The sequence below is a fragment of the Mixophyes fleayi genome, chromosome 7 (assembly GCF_038048845.1).
Source record: "Mixophyes fleayi isolate aMixFle1 chromosome 7, aMixFle1.hap1, whole genome shotgun sequence".
In the NCBI taxonomy this organism is placed as follows: Eukaryota; Metazoa; Chordata; class Amphibia; order Anura; family Limnodynastidae; genus Mixophyes; species Mixophyes fleayi.
The window spans coordinates 39,410,134-39,432,405 of NC_134408.1; the positions used below are offsets into that span (position 1 = coordinate 39,410,134).

General features: G+C 36.0%; 1 protein-coding gene across 2 annotated transcripts in view; it reads left to right on the forward strand.

Moving 5' to 3' along the window:
• The first annotated feature begins 314 nt into the window (after positions 1 to 314).
• The window catches only part of LOC142097675 (uncharacterized), a 39,841-nt gene continuing 17,883 nt past the window's right edge, over positions 315 to 22,272 (forward strand). For both annotated transcript variants that reach the window (XM_075179727.1, XM_075179728.1), the window contains exons 1-15: positions 315 to 452; positions 2,708 to 2,940; positions 5,387 to 5,541; positions 7,131 to 7,373; positions 8,644 to 8,806; positions 10,749 to 10,824; positions 11,209 to 11,411; positions 12,318 to 12,472; positions 13,681 to 13,923; positions 15,090 to 15,252; positions 16,604 to 16,679; positions 17,065 to 17,267; positions 18,174 to 18,328; positions 19,530 to 19,772; positions 21,240 to 21,402. In XM_075179727.1, coding sequence (XP_075035828.1) covers positions 365 to 452; positions 2,708 to 2,940; positions 5,387 to 5,541; positions 7,131 to 7,373; positions 8,644 to 8,806; positions 10,749 to 10,824; positions 11,209 to 11,411; positions 12,318 to 12,472; positions 13,681 to 13,923; positions 15,090 to 15,252; positions 16,604 to 16,679; positions 17,065 to 17,267; positions 18,174 to 18,328; positions 19,530 to 19,772; positions 21,240 to 21,402 — 2,562 coding nt within the window. In that variant the 5' untranslated portion in view covers positions 315 to 364. The remainder of the gene's footprint in view (positions 453 to 2,707; positions 2,941 to 5,386; positions 5,542 to 7,130; positions 7,374 to 8,643; positions 8,807 to 10,748; positions 10,825 to 11,208; positions 11,412 to 12,317; positions 12,473 to 13,680; positions 13,924 to 15,089; positions 15,253 to 16,603; positions 16,680 to 17,064; positions 17,268 to 18,173; positions 18,329 to 19,529; positions 19,773 to 21,239; positions 21,403 to 22,272) is intronic.

A 22,272-nucleotide genomic window follows, 5' to 3' on the forward strand; every position in this document is an offset into this window, starting at 1 on the left:
ACCTTGTGGCCTTTCACCAGATTTATTGACCCTCATCATCTCAGAATTGTCTTCCCAGGACGTGGGTAAACAGGGTAATAAGGAAGAGAGCCACTCTTATATATTAGTAGCAGTGTACTGTGTAGTTTACAACACACAATATTGACTTTCAGAGGTTGAGGCGTTGGGAGTAAGTAAGCCCTTTATCCTTATCTTCTCTCGCTATTACTACCAAAATGAGCAAAGAACGTTATTTGTAGATTTTCTTACTTCACTACATAACCACAACTCATTTCTACAAGATCAACACAACAACTTTGCGTGCAATATAAATGCGGTTGTCTTTTTATTTTGTGCATAGATTAGGCAAAGCAAAAGTCGTGTGATGGAAAGATCAGTTTGTTTTCTAGCCCTCTCTTTCTTGCTGATATGTGGGATTCATATGAACCTTGCAGCTCCTGTTGCTCCCAGTGGTAAGTAAAATATGATATTATCCATTATTACTGTATAGTATGAGCTACTGATACAAAAAACTACATAAAATTCTACATAAAACATGTAGAACATTTTTCCGTACTTGTAGAAGCTAACACGTTTGTAATTGGTCCTTGGTTGGCCCACAGATCGAGATACAGAAAGTGAATCCGTAATGTGTTCTCCAGATATCAGTAATTGAACTCAGTAGATTTAATTAATATTAAAACATAATGCTTGGCTTTATCTACCTAATGACAGTTAACAAAAGTTTTTTGGGCATTTCAATAAGTTTACTTTTGTTTTAATAGTATTTGTACCTTTTGGTAAAACAAGGAATGTGGTATTTTATCTAAATTTCCAGATTATGGGGGGGAATTCAATTGGCCGCGTTACTGCCGAAAGTAACGCGGCCTGTACACTATTACCGATATTCCGTTACTAGTGCACTTACCGGCTATTTGCTCGCAGCTCCTGGACCTGCGAGCAGAAAGCAGGGTTAAAATTACCGTATTAACGGTAGTACATTTATCGCAGTGCTATTCTGGGGGGAATTGAATTCCCCCCTTTATGTTTCAAGTACTGGAATACTGAAAAATATTTTATGTGTATCATTCCTGAAAACTTCTACATTCAATGTAATATGAAAAACTAATAAAAGTCATTACAGATGTGTTATGTATACACGTTTATTTGACTAAAAGTATTTAATTGTGAATAGGTGCAAACCTGCAATAAAAGGCTTTGTATTGTCTATGAAAACTTGTCACACTCTATTTGTTAATTTTTTCATTATAGTGATTGAAAGTTTTCAGGTAGTATATTGCAGCCTTTATTAAAAAAGACAATCAAGTACATATAGTTTGCACTAAATTTGCAATAAATACATTATACTAGTTATGACTTGTGTGCATTTATTTGTCTCTTATATATATTTTGGCCTTTATCTGACTGCTCATCTCTTTCCTAGATAACTTCCTATAATGCATCCTATATATTAACATGTTATTGATGATATCACTACTCATACATTACATTACAAGTGCTCTAAAGTTATAAAAGTAAACTAAAAAGTACACAGCATTAAAACACCTATATCTAGTATATCTAATAATGTATCTAAAAACTCATTTCACACTGCATGCATTAATAAAATAAATAAAACATCAACCCAATACATATAAAACAATAATAGTGATATAATTAAGTGGTACTGGCTGTAAAAGTCCCCAATCTGAGTACCTCTCCAAATCCAAATTTTTATATATAAATATTATTATTATTATTACCATTTATTTATATAGCACTACTAATTCCGCAGCGCTGTACAGAGAACTCACTCACATCAGTCCCTGCCTCATTGGGGCTTACAGTCTAAATTCCCTAACACAGACACACAGACCGCCATACACAGACTAGGGTCAATTTTGTTAGCAGCCAATTCACCTACCAGTATGTTTTTGGAGTGTGGGAGGAAACCGGAGCACCCAGAGGAAACCCACGCAAACACGGGGAGAACATTGATAACATCTACTCTATTAAGCTCAATAATTCATATCTGGAGACCACGTTAGAGATGTACCTTCTCCTAATATAATGTTAATTTCCAGCATGAAGGCTTCAATAAATGGTCTGAAACCAAGTATTTGGCATTATGGTGCAGTGCTATTTTCTATGGTCTATTGTGTCCTGACTCTTGAATTGAGATTTTAGACCAAGTATTAAAGTATTAAAGAACAACAATATATTAAGCATGTGATGGACAATTTGATTTCTACTTGATTAATTCTGCCCTCATAGAGCACATGGAAGGGACTGCCTGTCAAATTCCTAAGGGACACATTGTTCCTAATTGTGAGTAGCTGGTGTTTTAACAACACACCTGCTCCTTGTTTGACCCACAGATTGAGATACAGAAAGTGAATCTGTGAAATGATTTCCAGACGTGAATAATTGAGCTCAATAGGTTTTACTAATATTAAAAACATAAATATTTATTTTGGACATGCACTAAGATTTGGGATTTTTAAAATTGGCACAACGGCATTATTTATACAGAAAACAAACATACACAAATATATATATATTACTTAGTGTCATTTGGGATATTTTGCGTAAGTTCTCTTCTTACATAAGATTATAAACTGTTGCTACTGCTAACACAGTATTAAAAATACTTGTGATTATTATCCTACAGGTTATAATATTTCATGATCTGACAGTTAATGTTTTTATTACTCATTTTTTGTTATAGATGAAGAATATGTCAATAAACTTGCTCTGTCTAAAGTAGACATCTGCCCGCAAATCACTTGTGGATCAACCTACATGAACATAACTTTTCTAAAGAGTGACCTCATTCGTCTCAAAGTCGATCTTGCCAATATTCATCTCATTTATCCCTTCTGCCGTGGTTTTGCAGATAGTGATAGTACTATATTAATACAAAGTCGTGTCAAAAAAGGAGACTGTGGTACACAACTCAGTGTAAGTAGTTATCCATTGTATGAGAATGTGCGATATAAGGCCTAATAAGCTTTAACTGTAACATTGTAATTTCCCATTTCTAAGCTTTAAATTGGTCTTTTAGAAAATGACAATGATGCCTCTATGTTAATATTCGCTTAGGGCTTGTTCACACATATGCCCCGAAAAAGGGTAAAATGTATGAAATCTAAAATAAACTTTAGATAACTTTTAGTTCTACAAATGTGTTTTTGTGCAGTTTTGATGCTGGTAGTGTGCATTAACATATAAGCAACAGGTTGTACTATGTTCTAAAAATATGGTGTATTAGAATTCAATGGTGGGGATGAACCATGAGAAAACATTCATCCTATTTTTAACACAGCTTTAAGGTGCGTATAGGTGTGAATAAGCCCAAACTGGCAAAGGCAAACTGTATAAGATACATAAAGTATGAAATAATAGGATGACAAATACTATAATTAACAAATATTATTATACTTTAATTAAAAAGTGTTCACAAATTATTCATCGCTGTACATTTAGGGGATCATGATACAAATTACTTACAATGACATGAAGCAGAAGGTAAAGATGCCTCTGCCAAAACGAGTACACAATATAAGAGGTCTGTGGAACACTTGATATATAAGGGAGCAAAATAACAATTGTGGGGAAGCTATTTGTGGGGAATGTGTGTTAGACTAATCTAAGGATGAACCGTTACCAGCAATGCTAATACTAAAGAAGGCACTGATGACTGGCACTTTATGCAGCTTGCAGTTGTAGGGTGTGGTTAGACAGAGGAGAAACGGTGGAAGGTGGAGATATGAAATAGAGGATCCATTCATCAGAGTGACTGGAGAAAGTGATCTGGTGCTAATCCTGCATGAACTGGGGCTCTGTCAATTCAACTCTTGGGGATTGTTTGGCCTGGGGAAACCATTAGCAAGCGGAAAACAGTTCACATGCTGCCCAATGCTGTATTTCAGGCCTGTGTGGTATTCTAAATCACTGGTCCATCGGCAGCTCGTTGTCAGGCTCATAACATAATGTATAATTATTTGAAATGCAAAAACAGTTCTATGCAGTATAAAAACAATTATCTGCAAAATGCAAACAATTACATATGAACAATATTCATCACTGTAAATGTGATCCCTTAAATAGTATGCAAAACAATGGTTGTGTTTATAACACAAACAGAGGCGCGCAGACTACCACCATGTAAAAAATAAGAATAGCAATGATAAAAATATATGTAAATTAAAACAGACCTGTCACAAGGTTCAAACGTACTAGGTGTACTTCTGAAAAATGAGTACCAAAGGTCCCATAAATAGCACATTAAATAATATGTGCATATAGCATTTGTAAATAATATATATATATATTTTTTTAAAGCATAAGAATAAAAATACAAATGCAATACATATCATAATGATAAAACAACACTGCATTAAAAAACTGAAAATCAATAGATATCAGTATATAAAAATACCATCAAGTAAGATATCTGTATAGATATTAGCCACTCATACTTTTGTTCCTTAAATAACATCTCTGAGATAAAATTATTAAACTGAAGTTTATCATTTCCTTGAGGTTAATTCTATTAAAATGATTTCAGACAAACTAAACTTTGAGAAATCCTATTTTAACAAAATCTGTCTGTATATCTTCATCTGTATGTACAAATGCTGTCCAACTCATATATGGTGTCCCTACCACCATAAATGATTAGCGATTCTTTTCCTTCTCCTATTTTCCTGCAATCCTTCAACTTCTATTTGTATTTCATCATTTTTTATTGGGATTCAATCTGTAAACATGTACTGATAATGCAAGGAGATGATCCCTTGACATTTATGGATTTCATGAACAACCTACTACTGGCATTTGTAAGGCTATAATACAATGCACATAACATTAGAATAAAGAGAACCTGTTCCCTCTTTGACAGGTCATCTTTAGTGAAGTACAAGCTATCCAAAGTCTAGTAGTAAAAAAAGGATGATCCCCCCAACTTTCCCAGGAAAACTTCATGACTTGGCTGACTATCAAGATAGCATACTAAGCCATCCAGTTGAAATGCTATCCATGGCCACTGCCACCCCTGAACTATGCCAGTTCTCTAAACTAGTGAGAAGAAATGGTATGGAGCAGAGAACTGATGGGGGAGGACAAAGAGTTGTTCGATATACAGTACAATTAGCTGACCTTCTTCTAGACAAATCTATGGAGGGGACTTTTACTTGCTGCAGGCTTTGAATAGCTTGTGCTTAACAAAAGAGACTCTGTCACAGTTAACTGCTTTTTATATATTATTTTTAGGTTATTCAAACTTGCATAGTATTAGTATAGCATACTATAAAATGTAATAAAAAGTTGAATGTGTTTTTACTATGAAATATTTTTATGCTGTTATATTTGGATTGGGAAATTTTTTCTGGTTTTTCTCTTCCAGGTAAATAAAACACATGCCCTATACAAAAATAATGTATTCTTGCCGCCTGACCCTTCTTTAGTAATCTATAGAGAAGAATATATTGTGGACGCTACATGTGCTTACCCTCTGGATATGAATGTATCTCTTGCGACTGCATTGAATCCAATTATAAGGTATTTTTTTTGCATATTTAATCAACATTCACAATATTCAGCCTACACTTCTAGAGGTAAAATAATACTGTAAGGTCACCATAGATGTATTTCTGCTTTCTGAAAAAAAAAAGTTGTATTGTTAATATGAGATTCCTTTTAGAGCCCATACATGGTAATATAGAAAATATGATCTCATATAATGCTGACTTTCTGACATGTTTGGTGAGATTGGAATTTCTAGATATTTGTAAATTTAACCCAAGGCACCTTTTAACACAGCATCAACTTGCATTTATTAATAGTGATACTTTATTTGTAAATTTATCTTAGATTTAGAATAAATCATAGTATGTTTTTCTTTCCCTTTTGAACTATTATATTTGCATCTAGTTATGTTATTCTGCTGATGTTGTAAAATATGAATCCATATTCACAATTAATAATTTGACTCTCCATGCACAAAAGAAAATCTGAAATTTATAAAGACCAAGCAGCAAAAAAAAAAAAAGAAAAAAAAAAGCCAAAATGGAAAAAAGTTAGCATAATCTATAAATAATCATTTTGATGCTGATCCTGAACAATGTGGCTTTAGCCATATTCCTTTTTGGCCTATATTGTAAATGGTGCCATGTAAACCATTCCCCTCTATGATAAAATATATACAAGTCTGGTCTTTGCAGTTTTAGATTTCAGACCAGTGATGGGCAACTTTATATATTTCAAGGGCCACAACCTTCAAAAGAGCTGCACATTACTCATAATTTCAATAATTAAAACACAGACCCAAAACCACCTTGACGTCCCCATCGCTCATCTCAAAATGCTCCCACATGCCCCACACTTGCTACAAAATACCACCATATGCCATATAATACCACTATAAGCACTCAGACCACCACTTGCCATAAATGACTACCACATGCCCCCAGATCCCACATGTGCTCCAAAACTGCCCCACATATCACTCGGACCACCCCGTTTTCCCTCACATTACACTCAGACCTCGGCACATGCCCCTCAGACATCCCCACATACCACTCAAAGTTCCTCATTCACCAACTAAGCTTCCTTTAATCAAAATGGTTACCTTAATCATGGAGCCTGCAGCCAGCAGAGGAAGGAGGGAGAGCACATGGTGCAGAATACACTGCACTCCCCTCCTTCTTTGATTGGATGTGCTGTGTTACCCCCCTAGAGTGTGCAGATGAAGTCATGTGATGTGGGAACTGCTCTGATTATTCTCTGCTTTCTTTATGAGTGGAGCACAGATATTGGGGCCAAGAGCGATGCGGCCTGTTGTCCTCCACTGTTGTAGATAATGCCAGACACATTGTGAGATCAGATAAGAGGCATTTAAATAAGTTTCCTAAAACATGCATGAATAATTCAACATAGAGACAGAGAACCCTTCTTCATCCTTAATGGCCCAATGCAGCACCCATGAGCCATGAAGAACATGTCAGATCATTTCATTGTAACAGTCCTATTGCAGTATGATGATCAACTAGCTTTGTGCAGGTGTTTGATTATACAAATGTAATGTGTTCCACTTGCAGTTTTTATGTGTGCTTCCAGAAACTATTGTATTTTATTGTTGACTCTTATAGTACAATAATCATAAAGCTTGATGGCATTGGGCAGTTTATAGTGGAAATGGCTCTCTTCAAAGATCCAGCTTACAGCATACCCCGAGAGCAAGGAGATGAACTCACTACCCAAGATTTCTTGTACATTGGAGTTTTGATTGTCGAAGGTGATACTTCTCGATTCGATTTAGTAATGAAGAATTGTTTTGCTACACCGACACAAAATTTCTATGGAACCTTGAAGTATTACATCATCAAAAATAGGTAAGTTTATGTTGCTGTGGAAAAAACAAGGGAGTGATTTATGACTGTTAAAGCATTTCGGAAGTCATTTATGAAGTACACCCAAAGCAATCATGAAAACACATTTATTTTGCACCAGTACACCTCAATGGTCCAGCAATACATTTAGGTGTACTCCTTCTCTATGTTCTCCAAGACGCGTCAAAAAAATTCGGAGAGGCAGAACACTCTTTAGCGGTGCACAATGCAAAAGTGTAAAAGTTACATATAATTTCAACCACATAACGTTTTCAGTTTTTCTCCTAAAATACTGTTTGATTTAGCCTTATTTATGGCTTATATAAATCAGGAAAATGAAGGTACGCTATTACATGTGTCACTTGTGTGTGTAAATCTTTTTATTACATTTCTTGAAGTGCTTAATGTGCTTCTCCACTGGATATGCAGAAGAAAAATTGATCTCAGCAATTCGGGCCAATTTCAGAAAATGATTCCCACTCTGTTCCCAGTGTCAGTTGTGATTTCATAGTGTTGTTTACTGTAGGCTGTTGTAGGCTGTAGTAAGCGTCCTTTGCGTACGTAGATGCAGTGAACATTGCTGCGTTCATATGTCATGATACTGAGTGATTTTGCATACAATACGCACAGCATCTATAGATACGAACCTTGATGAAGCAGGCCTATAGACTTTAACGTGTGTCCCATACGTAAAAAAATAATAAAAATACCAATTTTGAAATCCTTTTTTTCCTCTTAATATGCTTTCTTATAAGGGAATTATGCTATTATTTGTGGGCAATTTCAACCTAAGATAATAAGCTTATTTGGACAAAAGTTACACCAAAAGGTGTAATATAGACAGTCCTACCCACAGGAAATTAGAAATAGTATAGTCTAATATATACCATTAAATTGTCCCCATAAATCTAATAAGAGAACCTTAATCTCAAAAAAGGTTAGAGGCACACAGGTGAAGTATTACAATATTGCTTATTTGGAGACAAACTGATGTCTTTTCAGTATTGTTCATGTATCATTTCAACCTTGTGTGGTGATTTTTTTTCCCTGGACCATGAGCAGGTTCCTGATTAGCTCTAACTGCATTTTGTTTGTGTTCAGCCAGAAGAGTTGCATGTCTCACTTATTATCAACACTAGTCTAGTTGACCTAATAATGCTAACAAGCCCATATTGACATGAAGCAATTATAGGTTATATATACTTCATATGTGTCATTAGTTAAATAAAATAGAACAATATTTAATTTTGCCAAAATATTGTCTTTCTTGCAGTTGCCAGAATGAAAATGACAAAACTATACATATTGCAGCAAATGGTATTGCCAGCTATGGTCAATTCTCAGTCCAGGCCTTTAAATTCCTAGGAGGCTACAATCAAATCTTTCTGCACTGTGAAGTTCACCTTTGTGACAAAACTAATGGCTTCTGTGTACCTGTAAGTGCAAGTTTACTATATGATTATAATTGCTACAAGAACTGTGACTGAGAAATACAGTAGCTACTATGAACTGAGGTGTTGACCAACTGCACAAGAAAATACCTATTTTCTGCATGTTAGCTACAATTCTTACCCTCTATACTTAGTCTCTTGACTTTTATAGGTTAGCATTTATTAAAAAGGAATTTTTTAAATGTGAAAAAACTGACTTAACGTGACATTATGGGGATTGTAGTGCTCCAAGATTTGCTGAGACATTATCGTAAGTAACCTGTGTAGCAGCAAAATGTCAATATTTTTAAATGTTGGAAACCATGGATTGGTGTACTTCTCATGGTTACCTGTTGCCTGGCCAATGGCATTTCTCCAGTCAGCTGAGTACACCACACAATATGGACTCTTCTTGTTTCAAAATTATTCAGGGATCAATTATATTTGAGGAGGAACTCAAACTTATTGCAATGCCCCCACAATATTACAATAATGTAAGATCTTCTCTTAGAGGATATGTTTGCTTCTAAATAAATGTATCACATTAGCCGAAGGTTGGGTATGAGCCTTATTTGGCCATCATTGCAAAAGTATACAGGGTCAATAGCAAGGGACAATTCTGTATCTGACTAAAGAATGCATAGATTTGTCCTACTGAAGCTACTGGCTAGACATGGTATGTATGTCCCTTTGAATATTCAACATAAGCTAAGAATGTGCTTGACCAAAGTTCCATTTAAGCACTGTACCATTTATTAATCTAACACATTAAATATCTATTGCCCATCTCTAAATGTTTTCTTCTCATTTCACTCTCAGATTAATTTAAAAGTTTATTAAAAAAAAGTGGACACCATGTGATGGGTATCAGTTATGTGTCAGATATGTTTATTAAACTATTTTTACTACTTGTTAAGATATACACATCTGCACACTTCTCACGGTTTATGTACAAAATGTGCAAAACAGCATTCCCAATGATAAATCCCAGACAGGTTACTGTTTTTATTCAGCATTTTTTTAAATAGGTTTGCTAGAGACCTTGCTAAATTTGTTTTATTTTGTTAGGAAGTTGAAGCTAAACCTGGTAGCTGCAACTTCCTATCCCTGACTTGGTAGTTGTAAAGGGTTGGACCATTTTATAGCTTGTCTATGCAAAGGGTCCTTAAAGAAAGTTCTTGTTTATAAGAAGCATTACTGAAGTCCCCTGTAGACTCCTTACTTGACCACTACCCTACAGCCAAGTTTATTAAAGCATTTGGAAAACTCTTAAACAGGTGCACCACAATCATTACAGCAAGATTGTCATGAAAGTACAATGAGATTGAGAGTTGACAGGTCTAACACCATTCAGTGTAACTCTGTCATCCTGAGGACTCTCCAGTGACCATGTATGAGGGCTACACAGATACTTTCTGACAATCATGACCCTGTTGAGCTCATTACAAAATCTGCTCCTGTGCAGTGCACACACATCTGAATGTCTCCAGGTTTGCCAGTCACCATTCATTAACATATTTGAAATATATGGCTGGCACATATACCAAAGCTTTTTTAAGTTAAAAAGGGAAAGTTCCCTCTCTGTCAAGTTCTACAAATGTTCATATTTGCAAACAAAATGGGGCATATATACACAGCACTGGAGATTGCTGCAGGGGCGGCACCATCACTGTTATTGGTCTCAGTATATCTAGTTATTCATGTATTTATGTGTATTTATATTTGATAATATTTGTTAGCATTACTAATTGGAAAATTGGGACAACATGGCAAGTTCTGTATCCCAATAAGACATGCCCATGGCGGGTTGAGGCACACCCCATTTGGGAATCGAAAATCGGGACAGTTTCAGGAAAATTGGGACTTTTGCAAGTATGGAGCTAATAATGTATATTAATGCTGATGTTGATAACTCTATAAATAATTTGTCACCACTTCTATACTGTAGGTCTGTCCAGCAGGAGGAATAGGTAATCCTGGTTCAGATGATTCCACTATAAGTCTAGGATCAATAGCTATTAAAGGTAAAATTTCAAATTGGAAAACAAACAAACAAATAGGAAAACATTAAACGAAAAAAATAGTCATCATTGGTTTTATTCTGTTTAAGCTAAGAATTACTCTTTACCCTTTACTGGGTAGAATTAATATTATCTGACTTGAGTTATAATAACCTACATTTTTGTTTTGCATTTTGATGAAAGAAAACATGTTTCAAATGTATTTCCATTTTATCTCATCCTTATTAGTAAAAGGATATTCTTCCTGCGGTATGCAAATGTTCTTTTATATGTACAGTGTATAAAAAAAACAGCCTAATTGATTACTGAAAAGAAATTAAAACTAAATAATAACTATATATAATTCATTGAAGCCAAGACTAATCTTATTTTTATTTTTGGTTTAAGACCCTGCAAAATTATGTCCTGACCTTCAGTGTGGTGCATCCTACATTAACGTCACCTTTAAGAAAAGTGATCTAATAGATTCTAATATGGATATCGAAAATCTGCATCTTAATGAAAACAACTGCCATGATTTCCATGATAGCGGAAGTAGTGTGTCGCTAGGATGGCCCCTTGGAGCTGGACAATGTGGTACCACACTAATTGTAGGTATCATATAGAATGCTTGTTTTACTTTAGTGATCTTATTTACGTAACATCACAACAGACATTGAAGTAGACATGCTTTAATGTATCATCTTGAATATGTCTTTCTGTACCTTATTCTAAATGCATATTCTGTCTTTCTTGGATCGATCTGGTTTTTTAATTATCATTAGGCGGAATTGTTTATACTTGTACTTGATAGAATACAACGCAACTGTATTGAACTCTTTGCATTTAAAACAATTGAAAAAAAGAGAGCAGTCATATCCAGTGGCAGCTAAAATAGACCACTGTAAAATAAAAATGACAACAAAACACAGACAGGAACTAGTTAAAGGATAAGATCAAAAAACAACAACATAATTAGTAGACATTCTCTTTAAGAGTGCTGGAGGATTATTAATTAGATGATGTTGGGCATTAGAAAAGTGGATTTTTTCCTTCCCTCATTTGTTTACATCATAGGCCATATATTTACGTGTATGTGTTCAATGACTTACAAGCCTCAAGGGAAATGTTAGCCTAGCTCACTATCTGGCCAGAACTCCTATCTACTCTCCTCCCTCATGGTTACCTGTGGAGTCTAGGCTCCATTTCAGCCAGAAGCCTTGGGGTCAAGATAGTTAAGCCCCTGGTAGGAGATGATTACAGTATTATCCGGGCAATCTATTACTCACTTTTTTCTGTGCAGAGTAGTGGTGAATGGCCTCCCAACATTCCCAGCAAGTCAGGGCAATTCCTCAAAATTTGTACAGACCTTCCTAAATCAGGACAGTTGGGAGGTTTGGATTAATACAAATATAGTAGTAGTGGGACAAAACACATACGTTTAATGTAAGTTAGTGTAGGTTCTCCTTCATTTTCATGACAACATTTACCAATTATCGTTTGTTGTTTCCTTGCAGACAAATGCAACACATGCCATTTATGAGAATGCAATTCATTTGACACCAAACCCATCTCAAATAATCTACAGACACCAATATTTCATTAATGTTTCCTGCGCATACCCTCTGGATATGAATGTATCTCTTGCGACTGCATTGAATCCAATTATAAGGTATTTGTTTTGCATATTTAATCAACATACACAATATTCAGCCTATGTGTATAAGCTATATTAGAACGCTTCTAGAAGTAAAATAATACTGTAAGGTCACCATAGATGTATTTCTGCTTTCTGAAAATAAAAAGTTGCATAGTTAATATGAGATTCCTTTCAGAGCCCATACATGGTAATATAGAAAATATGATCTCATATAATGCTGAAATAAGACTGAAATAAGAAGTTTCTCAAGTTAAGATCCTTAATGAATCAGGCCCCTGGTCTTTGCAGTTTTAGATTTCAGACCAGTGATGGGCAACCTGATATACTTCAAGGGCCACAACCTTCAAAAGGGCGGCACACTGCTCATAATTTCAAGAATTAAAACACAGACCCAAAACCACCTCGACGTCCCCATCACTCATCTTAAAATTCTCCCACATGCCCCACACTTGCTACAAAATACCACCACATGCCATATAATACCACTATAAGCACTCAGACCACCACTTGCCAGAAATGACTCCCACATGCCCCCACATCCCACATGTGCTCCAAAACTGCCCCACATATCACTCGGACCACCCCGTTTTCCCTCACATTACACTCAGACCTCGGCATATGCCCTCAGACATCCCCACATACCACTCAAACTTCCTCATTCACCAACTAAGCTTCCTTTAATCAAAATGGTTACTTTGATCATGGAGCCTGCAGCCAGCAGAGGAAGGAGGGAGAGCACATGGTGCAGAATACACTGTATTCCCCCTTCTTTGATTGGATGTGCTGTGTTACCCCCCTACAGTGTGCAGATGAAGTCATGTGATGTGGGAGCTGCTCTGACTTATTCTCTGCTTTCTTTATGAGTGGAGCACAGAGATTGGGGCCAAGGGCGATGCGGCCTGTTGCCCTCCACTGTTGTAGATAATGCCAGACACATTGTGAGATCAGATAAAAGGCATTTAAATAAGTTTCCTAAAACATAAATGTATAATTCAGCATATAGAGAGAGAATCCTTCTCCATCCTTAATGGCCCAATGCAGCACCCATGAGCCATGAAGAACATGTCGGATCATTTCATTGTAACAGTCCTATTGCAGTATGATGATCAACTAGCTTTGTGCAATTGTTTGATTGCACTGTTTATCCAAATGTATTGTGTTCCACTTGCAGTTTTTATCTGTTTCCAGAAACTAATGTATTTTATTATTGACTCTTATAGTACAATAATCATAAAGCTTGATGGCATTGGGCAGTTTATAGTGAAAATGGCTCTCTTCAAAGATCCAGCTTACAGCATACCCCGAGAGCAAGGAGATGAACTCACTACCCAAGATTTCTTGTACATTGGAGTTTTGATTGTCGAAGGTGATACTTCTCGATTCGATTTAGTAATGAAGAATTGTTTTGCTACACCGACACAAAATTTCTATGGAACCTTGAAGTATTACATCATCAAAAATAGGTAAGTTTATGTTGCTGTGGAAAAAACAAGGGAGTGATTTATGACTGTTAAAGCATTTCGGGGGTCATTTATGAATTACACCCAAAGCAAACATGAAAACACATTTGTTTTGCACCAGTACACCTCAATGGTCCAGCAATACATTAAGGTTTACTCCTTCTCTATGTTCTCGAAGACGTGTCAACAAAATTCGGAGAGGCAGAACACTCTTTAGAGGTGCACAAACAAAAGTGTAAAAGTTACATAGGATTTCAATCACTCAACGTTTTCAGTTTTTCTCCTAAAATACTCTTTGATTTAGCCTTATTTATGGTTTATATAAATCAGGAAAATGAAGGTACCCTATTACATGTGTCACTTGTGTGTGTGAAACTTTTTATTACATTTCTTGAAGTGCTTAATATGCTTTACTGGATATGCAGAAGAAAAATTGGTCTCGGCAATTCAGGCCAAATTCAGAAAATGATTCCCTCTCTGTTCCCAGTGTCAGTTGTGATTTCATAGTGTTGTTCACTCCCTGAAATCATAGGCTGTAGTAAGCGTCCTTTGCGTACGTAGATGCAGTGAACATTGCTGCATTCATTTACGTATGTCATGGATCTGAGTGATTTTGCATACAATATGCACAGCATCTATTTATATGTGCCTTGATGAATGAGGCCTATAGACTTTAACATGTGTCACATACTTTAAAAAAAAAAAAGTAAATACCAATTTTAAAATCCTTTTTTTCGCTTAATATGCTTTCTTATGAAGGAATTATGCTATTATTTGTGGGTAATTTCAACCTAAGATAATAAAGCTTATTTGGACAAAAGTTACACCAAAGGGTGTAATATAGTCAGTTCTACCCACAGGAAATAAGAAATAATATAGTCTAATATATGCCAATAAAATTGTTCATGTATCATTTCACCCTGGTGTGGTGATTTTTTTTTTCCTGAACCATGAGCAGGCTCCTGATTAGCTCTAAGTCCATTTTGTTTGTGTTCAGCAAGAAGAGTTGCATGTCTCACTTATTATCAACACTAGTCTAGTTGACCTAATAATACTAACAAGCCCATATTGACATGAATGAATTATAGGTTATATATACTTTGTATGTGTCATTAATTAAATAAAATAGAACAATATTTATTTTTGCCAAATTATTGTCTTTTTTACAGTTGCGAGAATAAAAATGACAAAACTATAAGTATTGCTGCAAATGGTATTGCCAGCTATGGTCAATTCTCAGTCCAGGCCTTTAAATTCCTAGGAGGCTACAATCAAATCTTTCTGCACTGTGAAGTTCACCTTTGTGACAAAACTAATGGCTTCTGTGTACCTGTAAGTGCAAGTTTACTATATGATTATAATTAAAGTGCTACAAGAACCGTGACTGAGAAATACAGTAGCTACTATGAACTGAGGTATTGACCAACTGCACAAGAAAATACCTATTTTCTGCATGTTAGTTACAATTCTTACCCTCTATACTTAGTCTCTTGACTTTGACAGGTTAGCATTTATTAAAAAGGAATTTTTAAAATGTGGAAAAACTGACTTAACATGACATTATGGGGATTGTAGTGCTCCAAGATTTTCTGAGACATTATCATAAGTAATCTATGTAGCAGCAAAATGTCAATATTTTTAAATGTTGGAAACCATGGATTGGTGTACTTCTCATGGTTACCTGTTGCCTGGCCAATGGCATTTCTCCAGTCAGCTGAGTACACCACACAATATGGACTCTCCTTGTTTCAAAATTATTCATGGAACAATTATATTTGAGGAAGAACTCAAACTTATTGCAATGCCCCCACAAAATTACAATAATGTAAGCTCTTCTCTTAGAGGAAATGTGTGAAGGTTGGGTATGAGCCTTATTTGGCCACCATTGCAAAACTATACAGGGTCAATAGCAAGGGACAATTCTGTCTCTGACTAAAGAATGCATAGATTTGTCCAATTGAAGCTACTAGACTGACATGGTATGTATGCCCCTTTGAACATTCAACATAAGCTAAGAATATGCTTGACCAAAGTCCCATTTGAGCCCTATCCGCTTTATCAATCTCACACCTTAAATATCTATTGCCCATCTCTGAATGTTTTCTTCTCATTTCACTCTCAGATTAATTTAAAAGGTCATTAAAAAAAGTGGACACCATGTGATGGGTATCAGTTATGTGTCAGATATGTTTATTAAACTATTTTTACTACTTGTTAAGATATACACATCTGCACACTTCTCACGGTTTATGTACAATATGTGCAAAACAGCATTCCCAATGATAAATCCCAGACAGGTTACTGAAAGTTCCCTCTCTGTCAAGTTCTACAAATGTTCATATTTGCAAACAAAATGGGGCATATATACACAGCACTGGAGATTGCTGCAGGGGCGGCACCATCACTGTTATTGGTCTCAGTATATCTAGTTATTCATGTATTTATGTGTATTTATATTTGATAATATTTATTAGCATTACTAATTGGAAAATTGGGACAACATGGCAAGTTCTGTATCCCAATAAGACATGCCCATGGCGGGTTGAGGCACACCCCATTTGGGAATCGAAAATCGGGGCAGTTTCAGGAAAATTGGGACTTTTGCAAGTATGGAGCTAATAATGTATATTAATGCTTATGTTGATAACTCTATAAATAATTTGTCACCACTTCTATACTGTAGGTCTGTCCAGCAGGAGGAATAGGTAATCCTGGTTCAGATGATTCCACTATAAGTCTAGGATCAATAGCTATTAAAGGTAAAATTTCAAATTGGAAAACAAACAAACAAATAGGAAAACATTAAACGAAAAAAATAGTCATCATTGGTTTTATTCTGTTTAAGCTAAGAATTACACTTTACCCTTTACTGGGTAGAATTAATATTATCTGACTTGAGTTATAATAACCTACATTTTTGTTTTGCATTTTGATGAAAGAAAACATGTTTCAAATGTATTTCCATTTTATCTCATCCTTATTAGTAAAAGGATATTCTTCCTGCGGTATGCAAATGTTCTTTTATATGTACAGTGTATAAAAAAAAACAGCCTAATGGATTACTGAAAAGAAATTAAAACTAAATAATAACTATATATAATTCATTGAAGCCAAGACTAATCTTATTTTTATTTTTGGTTTAAGACCCTGCAAAATTATGTCCTGACCTTCAGTGTGGTGCATCCTACATTAACGTCACCTTTAAGAAAAGTGATCTAATAGATTCTAATATGGATATCGAAAATCTGCATCTTAATGAAAACAACTGCCATGATTTCCATGATAGCGGAAGTAGTGTGTCGCTAGGATGGCCCCTTGGAGCTGGACAATGTGGTACCACACTAATTGTAGGTATCATATAGAATGCTTCTTTTACTTTAGTGATCTTATTTATGTAACATCACAACAGACATTGAAGTAGACATGCTTTAATGTATCATCTTGAATATGTCTTCCTGTACCTTATTCTAAATGCATATTCTGTCTTTCTTGGATCGATCTGGTTTTTTAATTATCATTAGGCGGAATTGTTTATACTTGTACTTGTTAGAATACAACGCGACTGTATTGAACTCTCTGCATTTGAAACAATTGAAAAAAAGAGAGCAGTCATATCCGGGGGCAGCTAATATAGACCACTGTAAAATAAAAATGACAACAAAACACAGACAGGAACTAGTTAAAAGATAAGATCAAAAAACAACAACATAATTAGTAGACATTCACTTTAAGAGTGCTGGAGGATTAATAATTAGATGATGTTGGGCATTAGAAAAGTGGATTTTTTCCTTCCCTCATTTGTTTACATCATAGGCCATATATTTACGTGTATGTGTTCAATGACTTACAAGCCTCAAGGGAAATGTTAGCCTAGCTCACTATCTGGCCAGAACTCCTATCTACTCTCCTCCCTCACTGTTACCGGTGGAGTCTAGGCTCCATTTCAGCCAGAAGCCTTGGGGACAAGATAGTTAAGCCCCTGGAAGGAGATGATTACAGTATTATCAGGGCAATCTATTACTCACCTTTCTCTGTGCAGAGTAGTGGTGAATGGCCTCCCAACATTCCCAGCAAGTCAGGGCAATCCCCCCAAATTTGTACAGACCTTCCTAAATCAGGACAGTTGGGAGGTTTGGATTAATACAAATATAGTAGTGGTGGGACAAAACACATACGTTTAATGTAAGTTAGTGTAGGTTTTCCTTCATTTTCATGACAACATTTACCAATTATCGTTTTTTGTTTCCTTGCAGACAAATGCAACACATGCCATTTATGAGAATGCAATTCATTTGACACCATACCCATCTCAAATAATCTACAGACATGAATATTTCATTAATGTTTCCTGCGCATACCCTCTGGATATGAATGTATCTCTTGCGACTGCATTGAATCCAATTATAAGGTATTTTTTTTGCATATTTAATCAAAATACACAATATTCAGCCTATGTGTATAAGCTATATTAGAACGCTTCTAGAAGTAAAATAATACTGTAAGGTCACCATAGATGTATTTCTGCTTTCTGAAAATAAAAAGTTGCATAGTTAATATGAGATTCCTTTCAGAGCCCATACATGGTAATATAGAAAATATGATCTCATATAATGCTGAAATAAGACTGAAATAAGAAGTTTCTCAAGTTAAGATCCTTAATGAATCAGGCCCCTGGTCTTTGCAGTTTTAGATTTCAGACCAGTGATGGGCAACCCGATATATTTCAAGGGCCACAACCTTCAAAAGGGCTGCACATTGCTCATAATTTCGAAAACCCAAAAACCACCTTGACGTCCCCATCACTCATCTTAAAATTTTCCCACATGCCCCACACTTGCTACAAAATACCACCACATGCCATATAATACCACTATAAGCACTCAGACCACCACTTGCCATAAATTACTCCCACATGCCCCCAGATCCCACATGTGCTCCAAAACTGCCCCACACTTCACTCGGACCACCCCATTTTCCCTCACATTACACTCAGACCTCGGCATATGCTCCTCAGACATCCCCACATATCACTCAAACTTCCTCATTCACCAACTAAGCTTCCTTTAATCAAAATGGTTACCTTGATCATGGAGCCTGCAGCCAGCAGAGGAAGGAGGGAGAGCACATTGTGCAGAATACACTGCACTCCCCCCTTCTTTGATTGGATGTCCTGTGTTACCCCCCTACAGTGTGCAGATAAAGTCATGTGATGTGGGAACTGCTTTGACTTATTCTCTGCTTTCTTTATGAGTGGAGCACAGAGATTGGGGCCAAAGGCGATGCGGCCTGTTGCCCTCCACTGTTGTAGATAATGCCAGACACATTGTGAGAACAGATAAAAGGCATTTAAATAAGTTTCCTAAAACATGCATGTATAATTCAGCTTATAGAGAGAGAATCCTTCTTCATCCTTAATGGCCCAATGCAGCACCCATGAGCCATGAAGAACATGTCGGATCATTTCATTGTAACAGTCCTATTTCAGTATGATGATCAACTAGCTTTGTGCAGGTGTTTGATTGCATTGTTTATCCAAATGTATTGTGTTCCACTTGCAGTTTTTATCTGTGTTTCCAGAAACTAATGTATTTTATTATTGACTCTTATAGTACAATAATCATAAAGCTTAATGGCATTGGGCAGTTTATAGTGAAAATGGCTCTCTTCAAAGATCCAGCTTACAGCATACCCCGAGAGCAAGGAGATGAACTCACTACCCAAGATTTCTTGTACATTGGAGTTTTGATTGTCGAAGGTGATACTTCTCGATTTGATTTAGTAATGAAGAATTGTTTTGCTACACCGACACAAAATTTCTATGGAACCTTGAAGTATTACATCATCAAAAATAGGTAAGTTTATGTTGCTGTGGAAAAAACAAGGGGGTGATTTATGACTGTTAAAGCATTTCGGAGGTCATTTATGAAGTACACCCAAAGCAAACATTAGGGGCGAACAGAGGATTGTCGGGGGGGGGGGGGGCGTTTCCCCCCGACCCAAAAAAACCCTACCCTCCACGAGAGCTGGCAGCTCCGTTTCTTCAGCTCTGTCCTATACAGCAGCCGCGGCGCTGTCTAAGAAGCGTCCGCTGCGGTGCTGTATACACTACAGCACCGCCGCGGATGCTTCTTTGACAGCGCCACGGCTGCTGTATAGGACAGTGCAGCTATAGCGGCCACTTAGTTAGCGCAGGGGGGGGGGGTTTCTGGAGTCTCAGAAACCCCTCCTGCGTGCGCCACTGAACATGATAACACATTTGTTTTGCACCAGTACACCTCAATGGTCCAGCAATACATTAAGGTTTACTCCTTCTCTATGTTCTCGAAGACGCGTCAACAAAATTCGGAGAGGCAGAACACTCTTTAGAGGTGCACATTGCAAAAGTGTAAAATGTTACATAGGATTTCAATCACTCAACGTTTTCAGTTTTTTCTCCTAAAATACTGTTTGATTTAGCCTTATTTATGGCTTATATAAATCAGGAAAATGAAGGTACCCTATTACATGTGTCACTTGTGTGTGTGAAACTTTTTATTGCATTTCTTGAAGTGCTTAATATGCTTCACTGGATATGCAGAAGAAAAATTGGTCTCAGCAATTCAAGCCAATTTCAGAAAATGATTCCCTCTCTGTTTCCATTGTCAGTTTTGATTTCATAGTGTTGTTCACTTCCAGAAATCATAGGCTGTAGTAAGCGTCCTCTGCGTACGTAGATGCAATGAACATTGCTGCGTTCATTTGCCATATGTCATGGATCTGAGTGATTTTGCATACAATATGCACAGCATCTATAGATATGTGCCTTGATGAATCAGGCCTATAGACTTTAATGTGTATCACATACTTAAAAAAATAATAAAATTCCAATTTTAAAATCCTTTTTTTCCCTTAATATGCTTTCTTATGAAGGAATTATGCTATTATTTGTGGGTAATTTCAACCTAAGATAATAAAGCTTATTTGGAGAAAAGTTACACCAAAGGGTGTAATATAGTCAGTTCTACCCACAGGAAATAAGAAATAATATAGTCTAATATATGCCAATAAAATTGTTCATGTATCATTTCACCCTGGTGTGGTGATTTTTTTTTCCTGAACCATGAGCAGGCTTCTGATTAGCTCTAAGTCCATTTTGTTTGTGTTCAGCCAGAAGAGTTGCATGTCTCACTTATTATCAACACTAGTCTAGTTTACCTAATAATGCTAACAAGCCCATATTGACATGAATGAATTATAGGTTATATATACTTCGTATGTGTCATTAATTAAATAAAATAGAACAATATTTAATTTTCCCAAATTATTGTCTTTTTTTACAGTTGCGAGAATAAAAATGACAAAACTATAAGTATTGCTGCAAATGGTATTGCCAGCTATGGTCAATTCTCAGTCCAGGCCTTTAAATTCTTAGGAGGCTACAATCAAATCTTTCTGCACTGTGAAGTTCACCTTTGTGACAAAATTAATGGCTTCTGTGTACCTGTAAGTGCAAGTTTACTATATGATTATAATTAAAGTGCTACAAGAACCGTGACTGAGAAATACAGTAGCTACTATGAACTGAGGTATTGACCAACTGCACAAGAAAATACCTATTTTATGCATGTTAGTTACAATTCTTACCCTCTATACTTATTCTCCTGACTTTGACAGGTTAGCATTTATTAAAAAGGAATTTTTAAAATGTGGAAAAACTGACTTAACATAACATTATGGGGATTGTAGTGCTCCAAGATTTTCTGAAACATTATTATAAGTAATCTGTGTAGCAGCAAAATGTCAATATTTTTAAATGTTGGAAACCATGGATTGGTGTACTTCTCATGGTTACCTGTTGCCTGGCCAATGGCATTTTTCCAGTCAGCTGAGTACACCACACAATATGGACTCTCCTTGTTTCAAAATTATTCATGGAACAATTATATTTGAGGAGGAACTCAAACTTATTGCAATGCCCCCACAAAATTACAATAATGTAAGCTCTTCTCTTAGAGGAAATGTGTGAAGGTTGGGTATGAGCCTTATTTGGCCACCATTGCAAAACTATACAGGGTCAATAGCAAGGGATAATTCTGTCTCTGACTAAAGAATGCATAGATTTGTCCAATTGAAGCTACTAGACTGACATGGTATGTATGCCCCTTTGAACATTCAACATAAACTAAGAATATGCTTGACCAAAATCCCATTTAAGCACTATCCGCTTTATCAATCTCACACATTAAATATCTATTGCCCATCTCTGAATGTTTTCTTCTCATTTCACTCTCAGATTAATTTAAAAGGTCATTAAAAAAAGTGGACACCATGTGATGGGTATCAGTTATGTGTCAGATATGTTTATTAAACTAT